This window comes from Leucopleurus acutus, assembly GCF_964270905.1.
Source record: "Leucopleurus acutus genome assembly, chromosome: 1".
In the NCBI taxonomy this organism is placed as follows: Eukaryota; Metazoa; Chordata; class Mammalia; order Artiodactyla; family Delphinidae; genus Leucopleurus; species Leucopleurus acutus.
The window spans coordinates 127365537-127391184 of NC_139142.1; the positions used below are offsets into that span (position 1 = coordinate 127365537).

Below are 25648 nucleotides of genomic sequence, written 5' to 3' on the forward strand. Positions count from 1 at the left end.
AGAAACTTTGCTTGCCATCAGTGATATGGCAGAAGGCAACGGGAATTGCTACTGGTAATGGTTAATGTTCATTTCTTCCTGTTCCACTTTCTATAAACAAGGTAATGCCTATACAAGCTTATTACTGTAAACTGAGCACATTTAAATTGGCAGTAAAACCAGAGTATTTACTCTAGTGCACATATAAAGTGCCTCATCCAATGTTTTGGAAATGTTTCAAGTTTTGAAACCAAGCAGCTGGCAGCTTTACAAGCCAAACCTTACACTTAAATCACTCACTCTGGAAAGTTTTTTGGTGTCCCGTGTCAGGTAGTACCATTCAGCAGACATTCATTCCCCACCCCTTGGATTCTTTTGCAATAAATTTGCATTCATGGGGCTCTTATAACTGTTCCAGCACCACAGACTCCAATGGCTGTTGATTAAATGTATATATCCTGTGCGTTTAATCTGACTTTCATTATGGTCACTTCATAAAAATGCCACAGACTGGACAAGCGATGACACATAGCAAGAACCTGGAATCCCTGCAAAGCCTCAGATTAGGTTTTTTTCTCCTTCTTTATTAATAGTGACCATTTTGTGGCCTAGCTCTAAATCAGCAAAAGTATTTGACAGCAAATGTTCCTATCTATGGATTATATATAACCCGTCCTAAACACTAGATGAAAAAGGGATAACCCCAGGAAAGGAAGGGCTGGCTTCCATGTAAATCATGTTACAAATTGGACAACACCCAGAGAGTTCATTGTTCAGCCTCAATTGTGAAGGCCATTCCCATTTACTATTCCCCTAGAATCGATGTTAATTAAGGCAGACTGAGACCATAAATCAGCCTGGGAGTTTACAATGTAATACAGCATTAAACATATATATTTAAATTAAAAGTAACTGATTAACCACAGAGTTTTTCCAGAATTGGCCGAGGCCATTTCCTTATATGAAGACACGTCACCTTTCACTTTTGTGAAAAGGGGAAATGAAGGAAATATTATCTTCTAAAAAGGTGAATTAAGGCTAGTAAATGACTCATGACACTAGTTACTGGGAGGAAGGGAGGAGCTGAAAAGAGAGGGAAAAGAAGAAAAAGGACAGTCCTGTGTGAAAGGGAGTGTCTTTGTCCTGTCTCCCGTAAAGCTATTAATTTTTCTGTTATTCACAATCACTATATGGTAGGCACTATGCAAGGCACTAGGGATACAGAAATAAATAGGGTCAGCCCCTGCCCTTGAACTAAGTGTTCAGCACTGTAGTGGGGAAAGACCAACATAGGAACAGCTCCAATGGTATGATGGGGTAACAACATTCAAAAGTACTACTGAATACCTACTATGAATATGCTTTAAGGATAATAGATTTTAAATTCTAATTTTATCAAACACTAGACAAGTAATTTGTGTGCCTCGGAGAAATCCAACCAAAGAACCACACCTGCCTGATAGAAGCCAAGAGAATACCCTTCTGAGGAGAGGACCTGGGGTTCATCAAAGAAAGCACCAGATCTCTGAACCCACAGATGAAAAAACAGAATTGTTTGATAAGTAAGTCCTTCTCCAAGAGCTGTGCTAACAGAGCACACCTACACAGGCCCAACTATACCATGAAGACCAAATTCGTTTTAACCCCAAGTATATGGATAATACACATTCAAAAAATAATTCTGATTATTAACATTATTAGGTACCCACCATTTACTGAGCATTTTCACTATTTCACTTAATCTATATAACAAATCTGTGATGTAGGTATTTTCCTTCCAGATGAGTAAACTAAGATTTATGTTACAAGTCCAAATTTACACTGCAAATAACTTACAGAGCAAAAGTTTGAGCCTAGGTCTCCCAAAGTTAAGTATAGAGCTTTTCCATTCCTCTTAACATTACTGGTTCCCCCCCCACCTCTTCTCTGCTGAACTATAACAGTAAGTTAAAGATCTGTGTTCAGTTAGGCCAAAGGCAGTAGAAAGAACATAATTAGGAAATTTACTGTAAAGTCAGAATTGAAAACCAAATGGGTCAAGAGAATAATGATGAAAGTTAACATGTGAGTGCTTACTATGTTCCAGGCACTGTTCCAGACACTTTACACGTATTAACTCGTTTAATCCTCAAAATTACCGCATGAGGTAGGCACTGTCATCATTTCCACGTCACAGGCGAGGAAGTGGAAGCTCAGCTATGTAAAGGAACTGGAGCATGGCAGTGGTCCTTCTTTGACCACTACCAATTATGTAGTTTGGCCATTTTATAGTTCATTATTTAGGCTGATTATGCCTGGGGTTTATTTATAAGAGGATACCACTTTAACAATTCTATTTTCTTCCACAGCGAAAGGAGGAGGAGGAGGTGAAGTGCTTGTGTTCCGGTCTTGGTTTCACACTAAATGTTCGGCAAGTCTCCCACCGTCCCTCTTTCATCTATAACAATACCAGACTTGGCAGCTGAAGACAGGCTCATCGATGGCACCTGTGATACAAATCTTCCTTCCAGTCCCTTGACAGACATTGATAATTGATCATGACACTTTCCAGTTAAACTCTTGAATACTTCTCAACATGGCACGTTAGAAAGCTACTACCAATTGAATGGAAGATGGCATCTCTAAGGACTGCCTAGTTCTAATACTCTGCCTGTCTGAGGTACTGGGTATAGAACACATGTGACCACCAGTGGGCGCTCAATAAGAGAGTTTATCAGAGGTTCTGTGACACTGTAGATTTGTTTTGTTCCTTTTCTAAGTGCAGGTTGATGTTTCATAACTACTTGAATCATATATCACCATGCCCATAGCCTACTCCATCCTCCAGGTTCAAAAGTTACTGCCTCCTTTTCCAATTATGTCTTATACTTGAACATGCAACTAATGTGCTAGAAATACACCATTTGAAAAAAGTGAAATTTTGGTGGAAAAAAGTCCTAGAACAAACATGTTTAAACTTATGCAAAGTGATCACCAAGAACAACTGGAAACAGCTCACCTCCCCCCAAATTGGTTTTAGTTTCTTATTCTGAAACTATGCAGGATGCCAAGCTCATACTTTAACAGCTAAGCCTTATTAAAGTACTATTTTTAAATGCACTAATGAATGAATAACTTTTTTCTTGGTCTAAATATAGTAAAGGCTGCTTTAATCAAGAAGAGCTAGATTCAAAGAGCTGGAAAGGGCTTTAGATACAATCTATGCAGAAGGAAAGTGTTATATAAATAAACTTGTCAAAAGAAGTCCAATGACTTGCCCATGGTCATACAGCCCATTAGTGGCTGAATAGGGACTGGAACCCAATATCCTGATTCCCATCCCAGGGCTTTTTCTAAATTTAAATTTTGTTGATGTTTCTTTAGAAAGAAGATTTGATGGTCGACCAGGAAATATGAGCACCTCTTTCACAATGTCTCTTTAAAATTATTCAGCACAAGGAATTCTGTTTGAGTCCTTTTTTCCTTCAGCACAATCAACACGGGTGACAGCAAAATACTTTTTCATTTTCTTTCTAGAAGGCAAAATGTGTTGTGGAAACAGTAGTGATTTACATTCCTAGTGGATTCCACTCAGAGGTGAGGTCCTGGGACATTTTCTGCATTCTCCTCACATGCAGAAGCAAGAACTTCTGCCAGAGGACAGCAGCCACAATATTGTGATCCTCAGAGAGAAAATTATTTTCCTAGGCTTATTAAAGAAAAGTTTTGTGCTCTTACAACCACAGGGCTATATTTGAGGGTCCAGGAAGGGGACTTCAAAACCAATCCCTATCCTAACGACCTTCCACAGAAGGGTTGGTTTTGGATGCGCAGAAGAAAAAGGGAATGGCCAACCTTGCCTGATTTAGGAGCTGGTTACAAATTCACAGCATCAAAGTGCTTCCTTTTTCATATGTTCCTTTCTCTGAAGAATCTAGTTACCAAAACAGGCATCAAATGCCAGTCTTTATGAAACGATCACAGCTACCTGGCTCTCAGTTACCTCACCCAGCTAAGGGAATTAAAATTAAAATTCATAATGGCAGTTAATTAGGGACATGCCACACAGGCATTTGGAAAAAATCTGTAAGTACAATTTCCTTCTGTAATTACTTCATAGCATCCTAGAATTCTGAGAACCTGGTCAGGAAATGTCATCTATTTCCCCATCTCACAAATTTTATTCCCTTCCTGGTGGAATGCTTTTAAGAACTCTAACAAGGACAATACTCCACATGCCTTCTGCCAAACAGAAGTGTCCCTTCCCGAACCTGAAAGGAAAAGACATCTCATAGCATCCAAGAGAGGTGGCCTGAAGTATGAATGAAATATATGGTTGTGTCCCTGGCTTTAAACAGTAAAGATGATAAAGGCAGGCTTTTTGAAAGCCAATTCAAGATGACTAGGTTGGTTTATACAATTTTTTTCAAAACATACCACCAGGATAACAAAGTAACATGCAAGTCTGTTCTCCCCAAGGCAACTAGAGAGACTGAAGTTGCTTAATCATTCAACAGTAATGGTAGGATGTCATATGAGGGTCATGTCTATGTATGTAAAACAAAGTAGGAAATTCATTGAGCACTGAGGTGATTAATCTTGCATGTACTTCTTTATCTTCCTTATAGAACAAACTAGAATGGAAGTACTAGAGTTGAATCTCCATTGAAAATCAGACTTCCTTTTACCACTTGTGTAAATCCTGAGCCATCTAAAATAGACTTTGAAACTCTTTGAGCTTTGTTTCCTTTTCTATAAAAGCAGAAATAAGGCCTGTTCCTTGCGGGGCTATTGTACAATTAGGTGAGATAAAATGTGAATGTGCGTAAGGCTTAGTTGGCTAAAACGGAAGTTTCTGCCTTTTCTAAGTTCCTTGAAGAAAGGTCTCCCGGCATCATTTGGATTCCCCCCACATTCTAACACAGCACTTAACATGCAGACAGTTTTCAAAAGATTTAATAAATCACGTTACTGGGGAAAGAAGCGAAGGTGGGATAAGGAATTCAGACTGGCTGTCAACAGGAATTTGATTCTTCTAAAAATTGCTTTAATTTGTTTTATAAATCTCAGCAGTTACTTGGATAAAGATTCAAAACAGTGAAGCTTAGCCATGCAAGCCAAGCCACATCACTTGGCCACTTCTGCAGCAGGAAAACAGTCAAGGACAAATCAGGCTCACCACGCTTCCAGCCCACAGCAAAGTGGCTGTGACAATACAGAGAGGCTGCCATGAATTTTCTAATTGGAGAATCTAAACCCCTGAGGAGTTCTCAAAGCAGCAGGCATTAATAGGAGTTAGGTGTAAATAACTTCCTATCCTCAATGAATCTTTGACATAAAGCTGCCATGTTTTATTTCAGTAATAAAATGTTTTGTTTTTTTAATAGTAAATGCTTCAAATGATTTGTATTAAATCCTGCAGTAGATTATGCCTTGGAGAGTTGAATTTTACTCAGCTTGCCGCTAAACTGCTTTTGGTTCATCAAAGGAGAGTACCAGACAGCAAATCAATAACCAGACTGATCTATTTATAGGAAAAAGTTCAATTACTTTTAATTAAGAAAGGAAAGAAGTAGTTTGAGGACTTGTCATACGTTAGTTATATCCTTTTACATGACTGTTCCATTGTTTCTGCTGATGTACTTTAAAGAGATTTACAGACAACAAAGTACAGACAGCACTATCATTTACCTATATAAAATTAAATTTCTACTGTTATAAAAAATTATATTGATGATCACCTCAGTATGCTACCTTGCAAAGCTGGTAGCCTTTAAATATTATAATCAAAGGCAATAAAGGTATTTTTAACTTTAATGAACAAAAATCCCCACCTTATTTTACTTCTAATTAAGAGGCCACCTATATAAAACAAAACAAAGAAGCAAATGTCCAGATCACTTATGGGGTGAGAGGAGAAGCTTCCTATTGAAATATCTAAGGTAGTGAGAGCAACAGTGGTTCTGCTGCCTTCCATTCTTCGCTTTGCTTCACGCCAAAACATCTGGCTAAAAAGTGAAAAAACACCCAAATGGCATTGTATAGGAAAACACCTAGATGATTGATTGCATTTTTCGCTTTAAAGTCAATGTTTTGATATTATCGAGACGTGGCCTTTGTTCAATAGGTGTAATTGTTTCCTGGCAAAAAGCATGGTTTTACAAAGCCTGCTTTGACAAGGACTAGTTTATCAATCTTAATTTTAATCAATTAACAGTTTTAAATAATAGACTCAATATTGTATGCCTTGAATCCCACTCATCCTGAGTCTTAGGCTGAAAGGCAGGAGAAAGGAAAAGCCTTCAACAGAAAAGACGGCAAACTAGACTTTGAAAGTATGTAAATAGCACAAAGTCAAAGAAATGAGAAACTAGAGGCAACATTTTAAAATAGCTTTAAAATATTAATCTAAATTGATTGTGCCAGAGTATTTTACAATAAATGCTGTATGCCCAACGTATTACACTGACATGCCATGATTACACAAATTGTGTTAACGCTGTAAACAGAAATAAGTTAGGATATTAGCAGTTAGGTAGCCAAGATCCACCCAGCTTCTCACATATCCATCTAACCTCAAGGTCTGTTTCTGAAAGTGAAAGGACACTGATGAGAGTACAGAGACAAAAGATCATTAGTCACGTCCCCCAGAGGACAGTTCAGTTTGGCCAGACTTCAGGGGACGAGGCTCCATCCAAATGAACTAGGAGGCGAAGTATGGGGGGTAGGGGGCTGCCTTCTTTCCCAGAATGAGGCAGCTAGGATTACTGAGATTAAAGGGCTCTGGGGGTAATTCCAAGAACCTGTGACACAGATTAGAGCAGACCTAGTGATTCAGGATCCCAAGGGTTATGGCAGGTATCTCTACCACAGACCTAAACTGTGTGACTTTCCCAGCCTCAGCCATATCACCAGGTTTGACTAGCACCTATGTTGAATACCATGGAGGTCTTTTTGGTCTTCTTAGGTGTCCTAAGATCAAATTCTGCCTCCCCATTGCTCTCAAACTATTTCTTTACGGATCAAATTTCTACATGTATAAAGATTACTAAATGGTGTGACTTAGGTGTGTCATTTAATCTTTCTGTGGCTCAATTTTCTCAACTCTAAAATAAGAAAATCACCTCATCCAGTGGTTGTAAGGATTAAAGTATTGGATTACTGAAAAGTCTGGTACAGTGTGCACTCAAACTCTTAATTGATTCTGATTCTGAATGTAAACCATCAATTCAAGGCAATTTATTAGTGCTCTTAAAAAGCTAGACACTCCTTGTTCGGTGTTTATTTGTTCCATTTATTCTTCTCTCTATTGGCAGTAAGACCCCTTTGCCAAACCACGAGAGACACATAGGGCAAAAGGATGGGAGAAGAAGGTAAAGATGGTGAAGGTCATCCCACACTCTGACTAAGTCTCTCAGAATTTCTGATTGTGACCCTTGCCTGATTCGGCCATGAAGACAGACTAATGCGGGTCGGTTCAAACACACTACTGTAGCCTGGCCCTGAGAGGGTCTGAGCAGTGGTGTGGGAAATACGCTTGGAGAAGAAGGAACTTCAGGAAGGACTTTAAGGCCCTCCTGTCAGTCTTGAGAAAGCAGAATGTGACTTGATTTCTTTTTGACTTCTGCTTGGAAACAAATGTTCCTTTGCCTATCTTTCCCAGGTTTAATTAGTCTTCTTGCTCAGAATTCAGCCTGTGCATTTGCAAATGGAAGACATCAGAAAGGCTAGTGAGTGTGGGTGTGGGCGTTGGTGGTGGGGAGGAGACTGAAGTGTTTATTTTCAAAGCCACAGGGGTCCCCATTTGAAAAAGCACCCAGCTTATCTCAATGTTTTTGTTTGTATGATTTTGAATTAAAAGGTTGGGGCAATTCATTTAGGAGATTAAGCTGTCTTACAATGGGCCTAGTTGCCCTATTTATTTACTAGTACTGATAGGGTTAAAAAAAAAAAATCTTTCTACGACATGCCTTTTCATTATTCAAGTGCAATAATTTTAAAGGATTCCTTTGGTCTTTGATTTTATTGCCAATTAATTTTCCATTAAAATGATGTTTATTTGCTGGTCACAGATAAAAATCACAAACCATGTGTGTAACAGTTTAGGGTTGCCAGTTTTAGCAAGTAAGAATACAGGATGCCCAGTTAAATATGAATTTCAGAAAAACAGCTAATTAAATTTCAGAATAAGTATGTCCTAAATCACTGGCAAATCATGGGGCATACTTATATTTAAAAAGTATTCATTATTCACCTAAAATTCAAGTTTAACCAGGCACCCTATATTTTACCTGGCAACCCTACCAGGTTTTTGTGGATGTTGTACACACTCCAAGGATGCCAAGACTGAAAACTGGGAGAAAGTCCATTTTATTACTATATTTAAACTTGCCTCCTGCAGATTTGAAGTACTTCATCAGTCAGAATAATAATTCCCAGTTAATAAACAGATACACTGACACCTCAGGAAATCAAGTGAATTTTGACTACTGGATGAGACCCAGTTCTAACTACCGAAGCCCATTCCATTTATAGTAATTTTTTTCATTAAGAAAAAGTAAAACACAAAAGGGACAACTGATATCTTCAGTTGAATTAGAAGTTAATGTCATGAACTACTACATTTAAAGGCCAATATCATCTTTCATTGATGTTACAAAGCAAATATCCTGTGCAAAGAGGGGCTGAAACACCCCAGTGCATATCCTAAGGTTGAAGAGGCCTTTGAACCAATAAATGAGTGATTTCTCCACAGGAGACTAAACATTTCCTTGTGACAGTAAACAAACAACAAGCTGAATTTTATGTTGCACAACTATTTTCATGTATCTGTTGATATAAATAGTTAAAAGAACAGGGGGATTATTGAATTTTTTCTATCAATTAAAATTAAAATTTTTGTCCTTGACTTAAATGTTAGCAAATACTTTCAAACATAATTATACCTATTTTGTACTTAAATAATTAAATCCTTCCTCTTTGCTCTTGGCCATTACAAATATACAGAAAGGTCTACGTGATACCTTCCTTACCCCAGGAATTGGATTGTAATATTCGTAGTCATTCATTCCTAAAGCCCTGAGTTAATAAAATGTGATGAACTAATGAGCCTAATTAAGCATAGCTTATAGAGTCAATTTCATTACCTTAAAGTCACATCTAATATTTAGGAAGAAAGTGTTTTTTTGTAGACCTCAAATCACCTTAATTTTTCTTTTCCTTTCTTTCTTTCTTTCTTCTTTTTCTTTTGTTTTTTAATAGTTACCTTCCCAAAAAAGGGAAAAAAAGGAGACATCAAATGAAAAGCTCAAATTAACCTTCAGATATTTGGTTAAGAAATCCTTTTTTGCTATTTACATAAACCATAAGAAAATATCTTGCTAGGACGTGATTTTGAAGTAAACCTCATGTTGGGGGTAAGCCTTGCTAAGAAATGCCACTGAAAGCTGCCACTTGACCCGGAATTCCTCTACAAGAAAAACTAGCCATAACTACATGTGAGACTTATAAGAGAAACTGCCGGAATGTCAACTTCATTTGCAGCAGCCCCATATGGCCTGATCACTCTCCTTGGCATGATAAATCACTGGCAGAATCCTTACCTTCCTACGTTTGATCTCTGCTCAGCAAGATGTGGTTTTGATGTGAAGAACTCCAGATCTCTTGGGTCAGAGACAAATAGCAGTGGCACTGACCTGCAAAGTGCTAAGTCTCTATTAGACTCAAGTGAAAAGCCGTAGCTTCTGACAAGTTCCCTCTCCACAGAGTTTACCCGACCCACCGTGGTTTTCATGAGCTTAGGTTGACAAAGAAGCTGCCAAAATGGTTTGGAGGAAAAGTGCCAACAAACCTTTTCTTTCTACCACTATCACCAAGTATTAAAATCAATGTTCCCTAAGACTTAAAGGAGGAAGTCTCTTGGGAGTCACTGCTGTAATTTCTAGTACTCTAAGTGTTCAGTGAACACAAAAATTTTTATTTCCAGTGGGTCTTTATGACACTGCTAATCACTCATTTACATAAGGAGAATCATTAACAGAGATTTCTGTGGACTACTTTTTGGTAATTATAAGGACATCCTTGGGAAAATATTTTTAAAAAACACTGTTCTGAGTGAAAATTTTGGGTCCCAGAAAGACTGTAACTAGATATACAAACAAGTTTGGTATTGTCCTTCTGATCTCATGATCCCAGGTCGGGACCCAGGAAATTAAAGAGTTCTGCCGAGTCAGGGTGGGATAAAGAAATCTTACAACTCTTCTAATCCAGTCATTTTTATAAGTACTAGGTGGGTTAGTAAATAAGCAACTCGCTCTGTCCTATCACTTTATAAGTAATAAAAGTGACGTCTAAGGAATTTAAGTAAGTTACCCAATATCACAAAGCATTTTCACATCCTGAGAGCCTAGCGTACGAGGAAGTACTAAATAAGCAATCGAGTAATTTGTTCATTCATTAATTCAGTGACTATTTATCGTGTGCCTACATGTACAAGGAACTGCTAAATGAGCATACATCGCTGGCAGAGCTGGGACCAGAACACAGGTCTTCTAATGCACAGGCCACTGCCTTGCTCACTACTCTACAATGTACCCTGAGGGCTTCTATTTCAAAGGAAGGGGTAAGTGGGAGTGGAGGAAGGGAGTTCTCCTTGAGAGAGACAGAGAGAGAATATGCATGCGCTTTCTTTAAAGAGAGAAAGCTATTTATTTCAAAACACTTTACCCTGGAATTCACTTTCTAGTCCCAGCATTCTGTCTATTAGTAACTCTGCAAATGGATCAGACAATATTATTTTCTAGTATTCATCCATTTACTCATTTATTCAAACACAAAAATGTGCGGACCACACTTTGTGCCAAAGGTGCGATGATACCAGCTTTCATGAAAATTTGAATCCAGGAAGATAAGTAGCCCAGGCATTAAGCAATAATTGAATCCCTTGATGTGACATTATCAAAACACACAAGTTATTTAGCAGTAATAATAAAGACCTTAGATAAACCTAAAAAAACACATTTGAAAGATTTCTCACAAGACAGTTGGTTTGTTCAGAAGTCATTTGTGACTATAAAAATAACAGCAGAATCACTCCAAAAATTGTAAGACAAAAAATAATGTGAAATTTTAGTTGGCTATAATGATAAGGAGTTCTGAGAAAGCAAAAAGTGTGCTACCATGTTAACAGCTGCTTTATTTCAATAGCCGTCCCACTACACCCTCACAATTAAAGACACTCATAAATAAGCCCTTCATTAGCTCTCTATAGAACTAAGTCACTGACTTTGCCAGTGTTCATAAAAGCAGAATGTTTGGTTTCTGTTTTAGCTAAATGTAGTTTACGTACTCATATTTATACATACGTCACTATACTTAATGTTGAGCAATCATCTCTCTCCTTAATTTGGATCATCAGGAGTTCCAAAAATCACTCTGAAAAAAACTTCCTTTCTTTCTTTCTTCTTTTTCTCTGTTGGAATTCCTGGTAATGATACCAGAATGTGGGCAAACCTCATTAGTCTCCCTGCTGTTTACAAGACAGGATTTATGCTCAATGTGCTGAACACAATGACACACATCACTAAATGGCTACAACTACCACCCAGGCTTTAATCTGAGAAATTTTTCACTCGGTACAAATACCTACCAGCATGGAGAAACATGGAAGAGCAATTACAGCCAACACATGTAGTCTTTTAAGAGTACCCAATAAATACCCATTTGTGAAGGTTAATTTAATGCAACCTAGGCTGTTATCTGGAATAGTGTATGTCGCCAATTCAATCCATTAAGTAATTACTAAATTCTCAAGAGGGCTCACAGAAGTCAAATGTGGTTATTCCAGGTTCATTGCTTCTGGCCTCCCTAGGGACCATTCCGGCCAACAGCTGGAAGAGCTGACTACAAAGGTTCCCAGGCACAGCTAACCACTTTATGAAAACAGGTAAATGAGTCTAACCAAGGAATGAGGGTCATCAAGGGCCTGTCTCAGAGAAATACTTAGGGAAGGAGAAGAGAAGCACAAGTGCGTAAAAATTTAAAAGGAGATGGGAAAGGTGAGAAGAAGGGATGTTTGACTGGGAAGTAGAGGAGAAAGAGCAATGTGTTCTCTCTGAAAGTGAAGACAGAAATCTGGAGATTATAAAATCTGGCTTAAAGGCAATAACTTGACAGTAGTTTCTTTAGACAGGATTTTTGAGCCATTTACAATGAAACATTAATTGTGCATCCCAATCACCACCACGCTCTGTCACTTTAACTCTGTTAAAGTTTGGTTAGTGCATGAATTCCTGCGGACCACTGTTTCTCTATTCTGCATCCCCGCTGAGGTTACATGTCATAGATGGATCTAACAGCAGTTAAGCCTTAGTGAGAAACGGTTGCTCATAAAGGCAAGATAGAACATATCCACCCAACTCTTTGTGGCAAGTGCCTCTCCCACACAATGTATAGTCAAATAACACAAAATGATGGCCTATGGGGAGAGAGGAAGATTTGAAAGACTATGAAATATATTCGCTTTCAACAGTCTCATTAATCCTCACTCCCAAGTGAATCTGAATAACCATACCAAAGAAAAGCACTTTTTGACTGAAAAAACAAACAAGCAGGTGTTATTAAGGGCCATGTGTGACTACCCAACCAGTGAGAATCCAAAAATACAGTTCTTTCCCATAGCCTAAAGAATCACACCTACCCAGGTGATTCATACCTAAAGTGTTGATTATATCAACTTTTTTTGTTTGTTTGAACACACACTCTCATCTTTATGTCAGGCTGAAATTGTTGCTAATGATAGCTACAATACCAACTGGACTTAAGGTTGGGATTTGTAGTCAGAGAACTGGGTTTGGGATTATCCTGCAAAACATTTAGCAGAGCTTTAGGCTAATAATCCAAAATGTTTTGTCTTTGTTGTGTTTTTTGTGCTTGTTCTTATTGTTATGAGGAGAGAAGGAAAAGGATTATTTGAGTCTTGGAATTGTCACCTATAGCTACTGATCCTGGAAAAATTAATTAACTTTAATATGCTTGATTGTATCACTTATAAAATGGGGATATTAATATAATATTCACATAATAGGACTGCCACAATTATTAAAAGCAATCATATGTGAAAAGTACTTTGGAAACCATAGCATTAATAATGAAAGGATAATATATTAATTAATAAAGTATTAATAAAAAGATAATTCATTGCTATTAGTAGCTATTAATGATAAAATATAACAAGTATTCATTCAACAAATATGCCCTAAGCATTTACACTGTAAGACACTGAACTAGATGCTTCCAAAATACCAACATGAATGAAAGTTTATAATCTAGTACAGTTTAGGAGTAGAAGATTACGCAGAAAAATATAACACAAGGCAAAAATTGCACATTTTAGTAGTAGTGCAAACAAGTAACAAGAGCTTTCAGAGAATACGTTCATCTGTTAGGTATTACATAAGTAACATCCACAGAAGGGCTAGATTCAGTTTTAAGGTTGGAGAATTTCATTCTTCGGTAGGTTCTTTAGAATTAGAGGCACACATGCACATATCAAATAACTTACGAAATCCAAATACGAAGGTGAATGTATAACACCAGCTTTGAGTTTAAAACACAGTAAGTTCAAATATTAACAAAAAACAAAGTAATGCTATTTTCAAGCCTGGTGCTAAGGAATAATTTAAATTCTCTAAACTAACAGGATGAAGTATAGTACTGAATTAGTCAGCCAAGATACAAATGGTACCATTTATATTAAAAGGTTTAGCATGCGAGACAATAACATATACCATTGCTAACACATATATATGGAATCTAAGGAAAAAAAAAAAGGTCATGAAGAACCTAGGGGTAAGATGGGAATAAAGACACAGACCTACTAGAGAATGGACTTGAGGATATAGGGAGGGGGAAGGGTAAGCTGTGACAAAGCGAGAGAGTGGCATGGACATATATACACTACCAAATGTAAGGTAGGTAGCTAGTGGGAAGCAGCAGCATAGCACAGGGAGATCAGCTCGGTGGTTTGTGACCACCTAGAGGGGTGGGATAGGGAGGGTGGGAGGGAGGGAGACGCAAGAGGGAAGAGATATGGAAACATATGTATAGCTGATTCACCTTGTTATAAAGCAGAAACTAACACACTATTGTAAAGCAATTATACTCCAATAAAGATGTTAAAAAAGAAACACAGAAACTCGAAAAAAAACAAAAACAAAAAACTGAGTAATACAGCATATTTAGTATTGTTTTAAAAGAGTGTTTTATTTCTGGAATAATAATATTGATAGTTGCACTAGTAGTAATAATAATAACTTATTGAGGCATTACCGTCTGGTACTTTTCTAAGTGCTTTCCATGTATTAAATCATTTAATCTTCACAACACCTTCCTTAACTCACAGATAGTAAAAGTGAGGCACACTTTTGCTTGCCCACGGTTACACAGTTAGGCAAGTGACAGAGTCAATGTTGAAGTCCAGGCTGCCTGGCTGCTGGACTCATTATTTTGCCAGGAAATATGTGATTATTAAGTACAAATTGTTTAAATGGTTATTTTATTTATTAATGGGATCCAGCAGAATAACCTCCATGGACAATATAAGAAAGCATGAATTAATTCAAGAAATATTTACTAAGTAAAAATAAATAAATAACATATATCATTTATGAATGCATATACATGTATGAATACGTACACCAATGGGAAAGATAAATGCCAAATACCTCTGAGAAAGGAAGGAGAGGAGAGAGGGGAACGGGAGAAGTTCATAGGGGAAGTGACAGTGTATTTCTTTAAAAAGATTAGAAGCAAATAGGGCAAACAGTTAAGAACAAACAAATCTGGGTATATGTATGCATGCTTGTTATATTGTCTATACTCTGCTGTATGATTGAAATATTTGATTTCGTCTCAAGTATCTCTAACAATACAATGTGCTGTTGCTGTGCTGAGGCTGACACATCTCTTTACCTTCTGAATCATCATGGTGCTTTAAGTGCATTCATGTCAAGAATTTAGCATCTTCTATCACGCACCATAGTTATCTGTATGTATGTTCTCATCCCACACCCAAATAGGAATCCTCTCCAGCCTCTTCAGGACAGGGTACACATCTATGTATCTTTTTGTGCCAGACAGTGATTAACAATGCTTTGTACACAAGAGGCTCTAATAAACATCAGATGAAGAAACAAGCAAATAAATTCAGGGGAGCAAAAGGGTAGCTCTGACTGAAGTTAAAGATAAAAATAACCCTGAGATAATACAATTAGATAACCTTCCCTGTGAAAATCAAGTTATATTGGTATGCTGGTTATCAGACTCTAAAATATAGATAAGGCAGAATTCACTGGTTTCGTGTTCAACCAATCAGTCTCATACTATTTCCTAATTTCCTCCCAAAAAGGATTCAGTGAGAGAGTCCAATTTTCACACCTGGGGAAATAAGACTTTAAGTTACCCTCTGCAGATCTGTAGAGACATTTCATCATTTTGTCTTCCCAGGGAAGGTCTTCTTATTTCCCCTCTTCCTTCACCCTACACCCTCCATCATTACACACACCTCAATCCATATATTTGGTGTGTGTCAATGGTGGGGGTTGGAGGAGGAGGGAAACAGGTGATTTCTGCCTGTTAGTGGGTTTACTAAATTCACACTGCTTTGGTAGATCCACTTACCTGGAGGTAGGCTCCATCCTTACTGAGGGAAGAACCATACATCTTATACCATTTTCTGACTCAGCTTAATCTCTTAGAAATCCCTAGAAATGACCCAGGGCAAAATATCCTAAGAGTCATTGGACTTGAAATCCGAAGACAGGCTAGACAAATTAAAATTATGTATAAGAAAATATATAAAAATATAATCTTTAATTATTTTGAATTTCCCCCCGATAATCAATATTGGAAAGTGTTTTGGTACCCATGATATCCTAAATTCTGTCTAAATAAGGTGTTTCCAGTTTCAACTGGACAATAGGTTTTATCTTTCCAGAGATCTAGGGATAAAGAAACTGCTACTTTGGCTCTCCAAAGGTCAGATTGCAGTAAGGAAAGGAAATAGAGCAGGTATCTACTTCTGGAGGTAACAGAGCTGAACTGCAGTAAAAGGAAAGATTCCTTCTATAATAAAAATTAGAATGTTCACTCACAGACATTCTAATTTTTAACCACATTCTACAAAAGTCAATAAACCCCCATGTTTAGCCCCAGGGAAGTTTTGTTGAGAGCCCCAAAAAAGTCTAGATGGTGAAAGCACTCAATTATTATTCCAACTGGAATTTTCAAAGGCTGGAAGTATTTTCAAATCATGTGACAAAACAGAGACTTACTGTAAATAAACTCATTAAGATTTTGAAGGGAAACAGCTTACACATAACTCCATCATCTTACAAGTAGACAGACTAGCAATAGAGAAATGCCAGAGATAAGAAATTCCCAATTTGGGTTATCTCATATATCTGAAAGTTAAAATGGAATAAAGCTCAAAGACATGTCTGAAAAGGCAATTAAAAATTAACCAAGGTGACACTATGGCAATCATTTCTCTGCAATGGTTTGGTGTTTGAGGGGAAATGACTGGCTTTGAAATTACCTGTCACAGCAAACAAAGAAATTAAAGAAACGCTAGGAGAACTTTCAAAATAGTCACTACGTGCGTGCTTTTACTTTTTGGAGGGTGAAGTGCCCCCAGATTGGGCACTGAAAGACTCTTCAATTTTCAATTTCATAAACTAAGATACCTTCCCATTTCCAAAAGGTATCTTCTGAAAATGTCCTCCTGTGCTGCCATACTTCCCAGATTTTTGCACCAATGACTTGGCAAGATCTTTCTTCAAACTACTTAAAATACCAGAAATGACTCTTTGCCATCTGACATTTAGGCCCAGCCAATTCGGTATACTGAGGCAAATGGATGCACAATTTTGGCACAAGTGTCAGACATCTAATTTGATTATTAAAATACTGGCTGGGAAACTGTTTTAGTAACTTTTTAGTAAAGAGAAGTCCTTGGTAGGGAAACCTCCAAGGGATCCCATTTGATGAAAATCCAGTGTAAACATATAAGGATTCCACAGCTACCCAGAATATTAAACTCTTGTACTTAATTAAAATTGTAAACAATGGCCTGTTTCAGAAAACTTTATTGGTCATACATTTCTGATCTTTCTTAAAATGGGCATCCATTAATTTGAAACAACAAATGTATTCATCACTTCCTAAAAATGAAATGGATCTAGCCCTTAGCTGATTATCATTATATGCCACTTACTTTCACACACCTGCTCGCCTAGTCCTGACAATAACCATCATGTAAGGTAGGTACTACTATTACCTTTAATTTTGACAGATGTAGAAACTGATACTCAGTGAAGAAACTCCCTGAGAAGAGACACTGTCCATACCTTACTTACTATTGCATCTCCAGAATCTGGCACCATACCTGGCATTGTGTGGTGAATAAATGTTATCTGCGCACACAGCTAATAAGTACAAATCTGACCAAGATTTGAACAAAGGCCTATTTTTATTCAGAGCCTTTCTTTTTTCTAAGTAAGTCAAGGGCTTATAAACTTTTTCTGAAATGTGGGTCATACAGTCCTGTTGTAACTACCTGACTCTGCCACTGTAGTAACAGCTACAGACAATATGTAAGTGAATTGGTGTGGCTGTGTTACAATAAAGCTTTATTTACAAAATCAAAGAGACAGTCTGTAGTTTGCTGACCCCTACAAGCTGTCACTAAGATAACTAAAAAGATAAAAATAGACATTAGTATTTGTATTTTATTATCCAACTGAGAAAGACTTGAGACAGAACTATGTTGATATTTGAGATGTTTTTGTTTTGGTCATGGTTTGATCATCACGCTAATCATCGTCTAATGCAACAGAGAACTTGTGCATGCCCGGCTTCTCTTAAGCCAGGCTGCAAGGAAATCAGACCTCACAGAACACGCACCTCAGAGAATCTTCTACCCTTACATAGAGAAACTATAATTCCTCATTTTATAGAAATAAAGGACAAAAGCACCTCAGCAAATGATGATTCCATATGATTCCTGCCTGTATAGTAGAAGGCATCAGGCAGGACCCCCGAAAAGTTATCTAATTCAAATCCTACAATGAAGTTGTTTAGCTTTCCTGGGTTAAATGGAGATGATACAAACATCAAAAAGCTGTCCAATTATGAAAAAGTAGAGTTTTGAAAACCTGAGGTCCCCATTAAACGTGAAATTTGATTAACAACTAATGATCAAGCAGACAATCTTGATTAGAGCTTTGAAAGTAAACAAACCTGTACCATCTTTTAAGAAATAATCCCTGGTATAGGCAAGAATCTTGCCTCAGACCTATAAACCCCCCCCCCCACTAACTCATAGAAATAGCAAATATAGTCATTTAAAGCCAGGGAATCAGAAGTCACAAAACGTAGCTCCTTCTTAAAAGAAGTAGACCAGTTCATATTCTCTCCATGTTTGCAACAGAAACAATATACAAAAATAAAGATTTAAAACTCTTTCTCTCTCACAAAAAAGTATGTGACTGTTAGGAAAAGCAAAGTGTATGGTGAGGAAAGCTCTTATCAATTTTTTATAAGTCAAGGCCAAGGTCTTCCTTATCAATTATTCTTACTTCTTCCTACTCTGTCTCCTTCAAAAGGTTTTGCAAGGATCAAATAAGATACATATGAAAGTGCTAGGTAAGCCATTAGGTCCCATACACAATGTAAGTGGCATTGTAAGTATTATCATTATTGTTATTATTACATTGATCAACTGAATTACTGCCATACTGGTAACCAAATTTTGGCATTCCATCTTTCTAAAAAGACCTTAAGTTCCTAGGAGGCCCATGCTTCCTCAGCCCAACCAGCTTAACGAAAAGCGCTGTTGTTAGGAAGATGCCACTTTAAAATCCTTCAAACTGAACTGAAATTGATCCCAGAAAACAGTAGGTGTTCAATAAAAGGTTGTTAAATGAATAAATAAAAGAATAAATAGTAGTTACCCAATGCACATTAGCTCTAATCTTCAGTTAATTGCCTTTTATTTTTTTCTCTTCTAGTTTGGTGGGTCAGCTCTCCATAACCCCCTTCTTCCCTATGTCTTAGCTCCTCACAGTATCAAATGCTAGAGGAAAACAAAACCCTTTATGTTAATGTTAGTTATGGGCATAAACTAACAGAGAGATCAACAGAGTGATCAACAGAGAGACAGCACTATGCATGTGTGTATAGTGGGTGGGGGGAGGAGGGACTAGTAGAGTCAGAAAAGATGATAGAGACAATAGAGAAGGTAGGGGTGGGATAAAGTCGGTAAGTTTTCAAAGATCTTCTGGGAATCTGGAAGAGATCTCCCCTGTAGTTAGGGGCAGTCAGCAAAGAGCAAGCCTTGATTTTATAATATGTGTACTCCTATAATATATTCAGATATACAAAAATTTAAACACCAGACTGATAAAATAGGAACAACTCAGAAAATCTTTAATTCATAAAAGCACAGCTAAAAACAATAACACTCCTATGCTAGCTGTTAAGCAGTCTCCTTAGGATACAAGGAGGAGAGTGCACATTCTCCCGGCCCCAAAGTGGTCCCCTCGCTACTTGATGTTGGTGGAGTTATCAGTCTTTCTTGACTAAGGCAGTCTGCAGTTTTTTGTTTTGTTTTGTTTAAACATATTACTTAAAAAAAGAATCACTTTTAAAACTTGGGGTCTAGCTTGCTGTATTAGGAAAATAAAAATAGATATATTCCAAAAAATGATATTGCTATTGATGATCAGTTCTAAATGGGTGTTGGAACTTCAGAGAGGAAGGTTTATTTGAAAAACTAAATGTAATTGCCCGAGAGTCAATACAAAACCACGAGTTCAGCCCTTTCAGCGTTCTTTGGGATTGAACTTTAATTTTGGAGCATTTCCATGGACGGACAATAGCAGTAACTTTTATTTCTTATGATCTCCCCTATTCCCCTTTTATAAAAAATGTAAAATACTTTTAGAAGAAGAAAGAAAATGGTGAAAAAATACAGAAAAATACAACATCACAAGTGCAAAGTTTTCTGAATGCATGCTACTTGAAATACTCAAAGTATCACCACTTACATAAAAGTAGTGACTTTATACTGGTCCTCAAGTCATATTTTAAAGTCCTGTCATTATATATCCTTCACTAAAGAGTTTTTATTTAACAAGACAAAAATTATTAAGGATCCATCTATATTTGTCTTGTACCATTTTCTGACACAAATACTGTATTTCTTTCCTACGTGTTATTCAACAATCACGCTAGCATAATAATGTTTTAGCTATTACCCTTTTTAAAATTCCTAATGAATGTGGTATCACTGCTCTAAAGGACTGTGCACTGTACCTTCTTCATTCTTCTGCTTAAACTCACTAATATAATTTCATGATCATAAGTGAATTTTTTTAAACTCTCCATTAATCTTACTTTCCTTTTAAGTAAAAAAAAATCATTACCCATTACCCTCAGCTACCAAAAGAGCAGCTTCTGCTCTTCGTGTTAAAGATGCTGCTTGCCCATGCCGCTTGTCTCAGAAAATTCAGAAGTCTCACTAAAGAGCTGAGAAGAAAAGCTGCTGGGAATGTTCGCAGATACCTGATTTTACAAGGTTTTGTGAAAAGAGCTTGCCTTTAGATTAGTAGTACTCAGTGTTTATGAGGGTTGTTTGCCAAGCCTAAAATAAGGTGCCTCCTCCCCACAAATTAAAGAATCAAGTTACAATCCATTATTTCATTTTTGATTGTTTTTCTTTGTAATAAGTGGGAAAGTGGATACTGGATAAAAGTCTCCCCTGAGCTAAAAGACTCCACATTAAAGGCTTCAATTAGCTATAAATCAGTTGTCTTTCCTACTGGGGGAGAACAAGAGAAAAAAAGAGAGCGAGGGTTGTCAGAGTAAAAGAGAACTGGAAGAGTTTCAAAATTAAATTCCTAGATACCTAAAACTCCTTTCAGGGGCTGTGAGGAAAATCCAATCCAAAGTAAGACTAAAATCAAACCCTCCCAAATCTGAAGTCCTCTCTCCAGCATAGCTCTTGCCTCCTAAGACCTTTAAAGAGAGCCTGAAGAGGTTAGGGACCCTCATAAAACAAAACTCTTTTGCTGCATGCTTTCCCTGCTTGTTCCTAAACCCGGAGAATTGCCACACATTGGCACCATTGTTATGCAAACAATGCCTAAATGGTTGTAACCATTAACGACCTCTCCTTAAAATGGCTTTCAAGAATTTGTCACACCATCTAAAAAGCTAACAGGTACATTAAATCCATCTAAGTTGGCATTCAAAACACAAGTCACCCTGATTTTTATCCTAAAACTTAGCAGGTAAAATTTCAATATTCTGATGGATTTTTTATAAATTTCACTTTCAACCCTTAAGCCAAAACCAAACTATTTACTTCTGGACAAAATTTAGTTTATCTCGTAATAAGCATGATGGAAAACAACTTTAACCGTGTGTGTGCAGTATGTGTTTAAGTTGATTGGGCGATGTCTGTAGTAGAAATCAACTAAAAGGAATAGAAAATCAAACAGGACAACTGTAAAAGGAACTCCAAGAAACATTATTTTAAATCGCATCTATTTCTCTCTCTCTCCCACCCCAATGCCATAACATAACCGCACCCCCCCCCCACCGTGTGTGTAATCAATGCATTTTTTTCCATGTCGAATTTGTGGGAAGTAAATTCTATTTACATTAAGGTAGCGAACTCATTTCCTTTTTATGTTGTGGTGCAACAAAAAATTCCTGCTTGGTCAACCCGAGATGTCAGAGTTCATTATAAAAAGTAATTTTTTTTTTCAGTTCAAAAGCGAACCCGTTAATTTGCACGAATTTAAAGACTTCTCAAGTTTTCCAGGAAAACTGCCACTGCCTACAGAATTCGAATGAAATGCTGACATCGGATCTACTGTACTCAGCAGCCAGGTTTCCATGAAATCTGCAAAGGCGGCCAGAGTGCTGCGTGCCGGACGATCCTACGCGAAAGCCACTCGCGGCGCACCGTGCGGACTGCCGAGGACCCGAGCGCGGCCAGCAGCCCTGCGGCCCCTGAAGGTGGACGGCCAAGAAGAGACGGCCAGGCTGCGTAGCCGACCTGGCGGGGAACCCTTCTTACCCCTTTGAGGAGTGGAAGCGGTGCCGACGCCTTCCCCGCAGCAGTCGGGACGCTGAGAATCCGACCAGAAGGCAGCGGCAAATGCGGTTTGGGAAGGAGCCGTTGACGGCGACCCTCAGCGCCGCGCGGCAGGCTGGGGCGAGTCCCCGACGCGTCCCAAGATCCCAGCAGGACTTCAGAAGCCCCAACGCCGAGGATGGGGTGTTGTCCCTCTGCTGCGCGGGGACGACACACTGGCCCGGGAGACCCGGGCCCCAGACCCCGTCACGCCACCCTCTCCCCCTAACAGACCATGGAGAGGAAGGAAGGTTCTAGAAAGTCTCCGTGGACGGCAGGCCCTCTCGGCGCCTTACCTTGGTGTACTTGATCTCGAGGTTGGGCGTGGGCGACGGCAGGAGGTGCAGGGACGCCATGAGGGCGGCGGGGTCGGCCTTCACCTCGCCGGGCATCTCGATCTTACTGGAAGTCATGAAGGCGGGCCGAGGTCTCGCTCGCCCGCGGCGTGGTTTGTGCGGGATGTGCGCTCGGTCCGCGAGCCAGGGGCGCGCTTGCCTGTATATAGGCAGGTGTCAAGCTGGGGCTCTTCTTATTGGACGTGAGGGCCGAGGCGCGGGGGGCTGGTCCATCCTACCTAGGACGCCCCGGCTCAGCCCCGATTTACATAAAGCCCGCCGCCAGAGCAGCGCGGCTCGGACGCTTGGGGCCCACGGTCAAGTGCGCCTGCCGTACCCCTGTCCCCCCTGGCCGCAGGGACCGGCCCACGCCCACGCGGCCGCCGCAGTCCTCGACGGCGGGAGCGCAAACCTGCGCCGCGGCCGCGCGGGTCTCAGCTGGGTGGACTGGCCTCGCTCCGTCCGGGGCAGTGTCAGCGGAAAGCACACCTTGGTGGATATGGGGCGCGGGTCCCGGAAGCAGAGCGGGGGCTGGCGGGGGACCCGAGCGGCCCGGTGCGGACGCGGCCCCGAGAGCGGGTCGCGGTGTCGGCGTGAGAAGCCTGGGTCGCTGAGGGGGCCCGGCAGAGGATGGGGCGAGCGATGCTGCAGCGGACGCGGAGATCCCCTACCGCCCGGCGCCCGCGGAAGCCCGTCTCCCCTTCTCTCCCGGGGACCCGCGGGACACCCTCCGCTCTCCTTCCCCGGGCATGTGCGTCCGGCCCTCCGCAGCGACCCCAGTCCCCGCGCACACGCACTTCCCGAAACGCGGGCTGAAGCGCGCAGTGGCCACAGGGTAGGGTACGAGTAGTGATGGGCGCGAGTCTCTCGCCCCACACTCAAAATAAGTATCCCCGCGAGCCTGTCGACGCCGCGCGGCCCTCGCCAGGACTCTCCCGCCCAGCTGCTGCCCTCTGCTGGCCGGGACCACCCCGGGCGGTTTGGGCTGCGCTGGGAGGATGGAGCCTTGGTCCTGGTATGCTCTGGGGAATTGCAAGTTGCACTGACCCCTCTGGTCTTTCTCGCATCCCTCTTTCCAGCCCGTACTCTCCTCGCCCCCAAACACAAAACACCAGTTTTGCTTTTCTGTTGTTCTTCACGCTAACAGCTATCATCCCGCCAGACACTGGGCTTCTCACTTAATTGCCCCTTTGGGGTTGAGCTCCCATACCTATACCCCCCCTAATTTAAGCGTTTCTGTAGCTCTAACAGATCTTCTAGTTTGTGGGACGCTAGAGGTCAGTATGTAGGTCTACGTCAAGAACACAGACACCCCATGTCAGAATGGGCTTTGGGCTCCATGCGCTAAATCTGGGGTCCAGATAAAAAGACCTTTATAGGTCGCTTCCCTTTCTAACTCTCAATGTAAGCCTGGCGGAGGCCTACTGATTCTTTGGATGTTAAGTGTCAGCCAGAAAAGATCCTGCCTTAGATACTTTCAGTAACTAAAACTGCCCTATGCTCATTGCTTGGATACTAAACAACAGTAGAAATAGACCTAAATATTTCATTTTAGTATTAAGTCTAAAGAAATAACTTCCAGCCTCTCAGAACCCAGAGTATCTACACAAGGTTACCAGAGTGAATTGGGTTTTTGTTTTGTTTTGTTTTGGTTTTTCTTGAGAAACTAGGAACCTTAGCTTAGGCAGTTGCAAGATTTCAATTCACAGGGGATCTCTATGGCCAAAAATTATGCCTTAATATGTTCATGAAATAGATGAAAACCTTATAGGGTTAGAGATACAACTGAGAGATAAAAAGTAAGGTTAGGTGAGGAGAGGGAGAAGTCTATAGCAAGGGAAATCAGTGATGCTTGTGGAACAATTCTACAAACATGCTTGCACCTTCCAATGCAAGGCAAGGTGCTAGAGACTTGTTTACAAACAAGATGGACAGCCCTGGACGTTAGTGAGCTTAAGCCCTTCCCCATGGAGAGGGAGATCACTGACTATGAGAGGCTGTGGGGAAAAGTTACAAAAGAGCATCAACAACATGATCTGGGTGCCCCAGCAAGGAAGAGGCCAGCTCTCTGGGGACGCTGATCTTTGAGCTAGGCCTTAAAAGGTCAGGCTTCAACAAGGGAGAGAAGGACAGTATAGGAAGAAGAGTCCACAAAAGCAAAGGTGCAGAGATGTGAGAATGCTTTTTACAGGACATCAGTGGTGCTGGGGGAGTAGCAGATGAGGCTGGCAAGGCAGATGACTCAAGGTTGTAAGGGCCTTTATTCTTGAGGCACTGAGAAGGACAAGTCATCAAAAGATTCTGAGGAAGAGAAAAGGGAAACTGATAAACTGATAAATGAATATTGTCAAGAAAGACTGTCACAGGGACTTCCCTGGTGGCGCAGTGGTTAAGAATCCGCCTGCCAATGCAGGGGACATGAGTTCGAGCCCTGGTCTGGGAAGATCCCACATGCCGCGGAGCAACTAAGCCCATGCGCCACAGCTACTGAGCCTGCGCTCTAGATAGAGCCCCCCGCGCCACAACTACTGAGCCTGCGTGCCGCAACTACTGAAGCCCGTGTGCCTAGATCCCTTGCTCCACAGCAAGAGAAGCCACCGCAATGAGAAGGCCACGCACTGCAGCAAAGAGTAACCCCCATTCACCACAACTAGAGAAAGCCTGTGCACAGCAACGAAGACCCAACGCAGTCATAAATAAATATATTTATACAATAAAGTTTAAAAAAAACTAAAAAAAAAAAAAGAAAGACTATCACAAACCAGAAACCATTGATTTATATTCTCCACAAAGTATATGACAGGGTGTGTTCACCCTTGACCTAACTCTGGTGTGCTAACTCCAGTTCCATCACCATGGCTGGAAGGAATAGGATGATAGAATTATTAGCGTTTTTTACACAGTGAGGAAGAATAATAAGAGATTCCCTTCTTGTTCAGGCAAGAAAGTGAGGATCTTTTGGCTTCTTCTCCTAAACATATCCAAAACATTTCTTCTCCTAAACATTTCCATTTCCGCTGACTACTTCAACCGTAAATGAATGTAACTTTCCTAAGCTCTCTGATTGAGGGACATTTTCTCTTCCTGATCTTAAGTTTTGTTTCACTTTTCCCCATCTTTTACTATAAGCTTTTCTGTTCATAGATTTCTAAGA

The 25648-nt window shown here is 39.9% G+C and overlaps 1 protein-coding gene across 2 annotated transcripts in view; it reads right to left on the reverse strand.

Moving 5' to 3' along the window:
* ALDH1A2 (aldehyde dehydrogenase 1 family member A2) overlaps positions 1-22572 on the reverse strand; it is a gene marked incomplete at both ends in the record, with an annotated part of 94178 nt that extends 71606 nt beyond the window's left edge. For both annotated transcript variants that reach the window (XM_082839676.1, XM_082839675.1), the window contains one exon: positions 22456-22572. In XM_082839676.1, coding sequence (XP_082695802.1) covers positions 22456-22572 — 117 coding nt within the window. The remainder of the gene's footprint in view (positions 1-22455) is intronic.
* Between the last annotated feature and the right edge of the window lie 3076 nt (positions 22573-25648).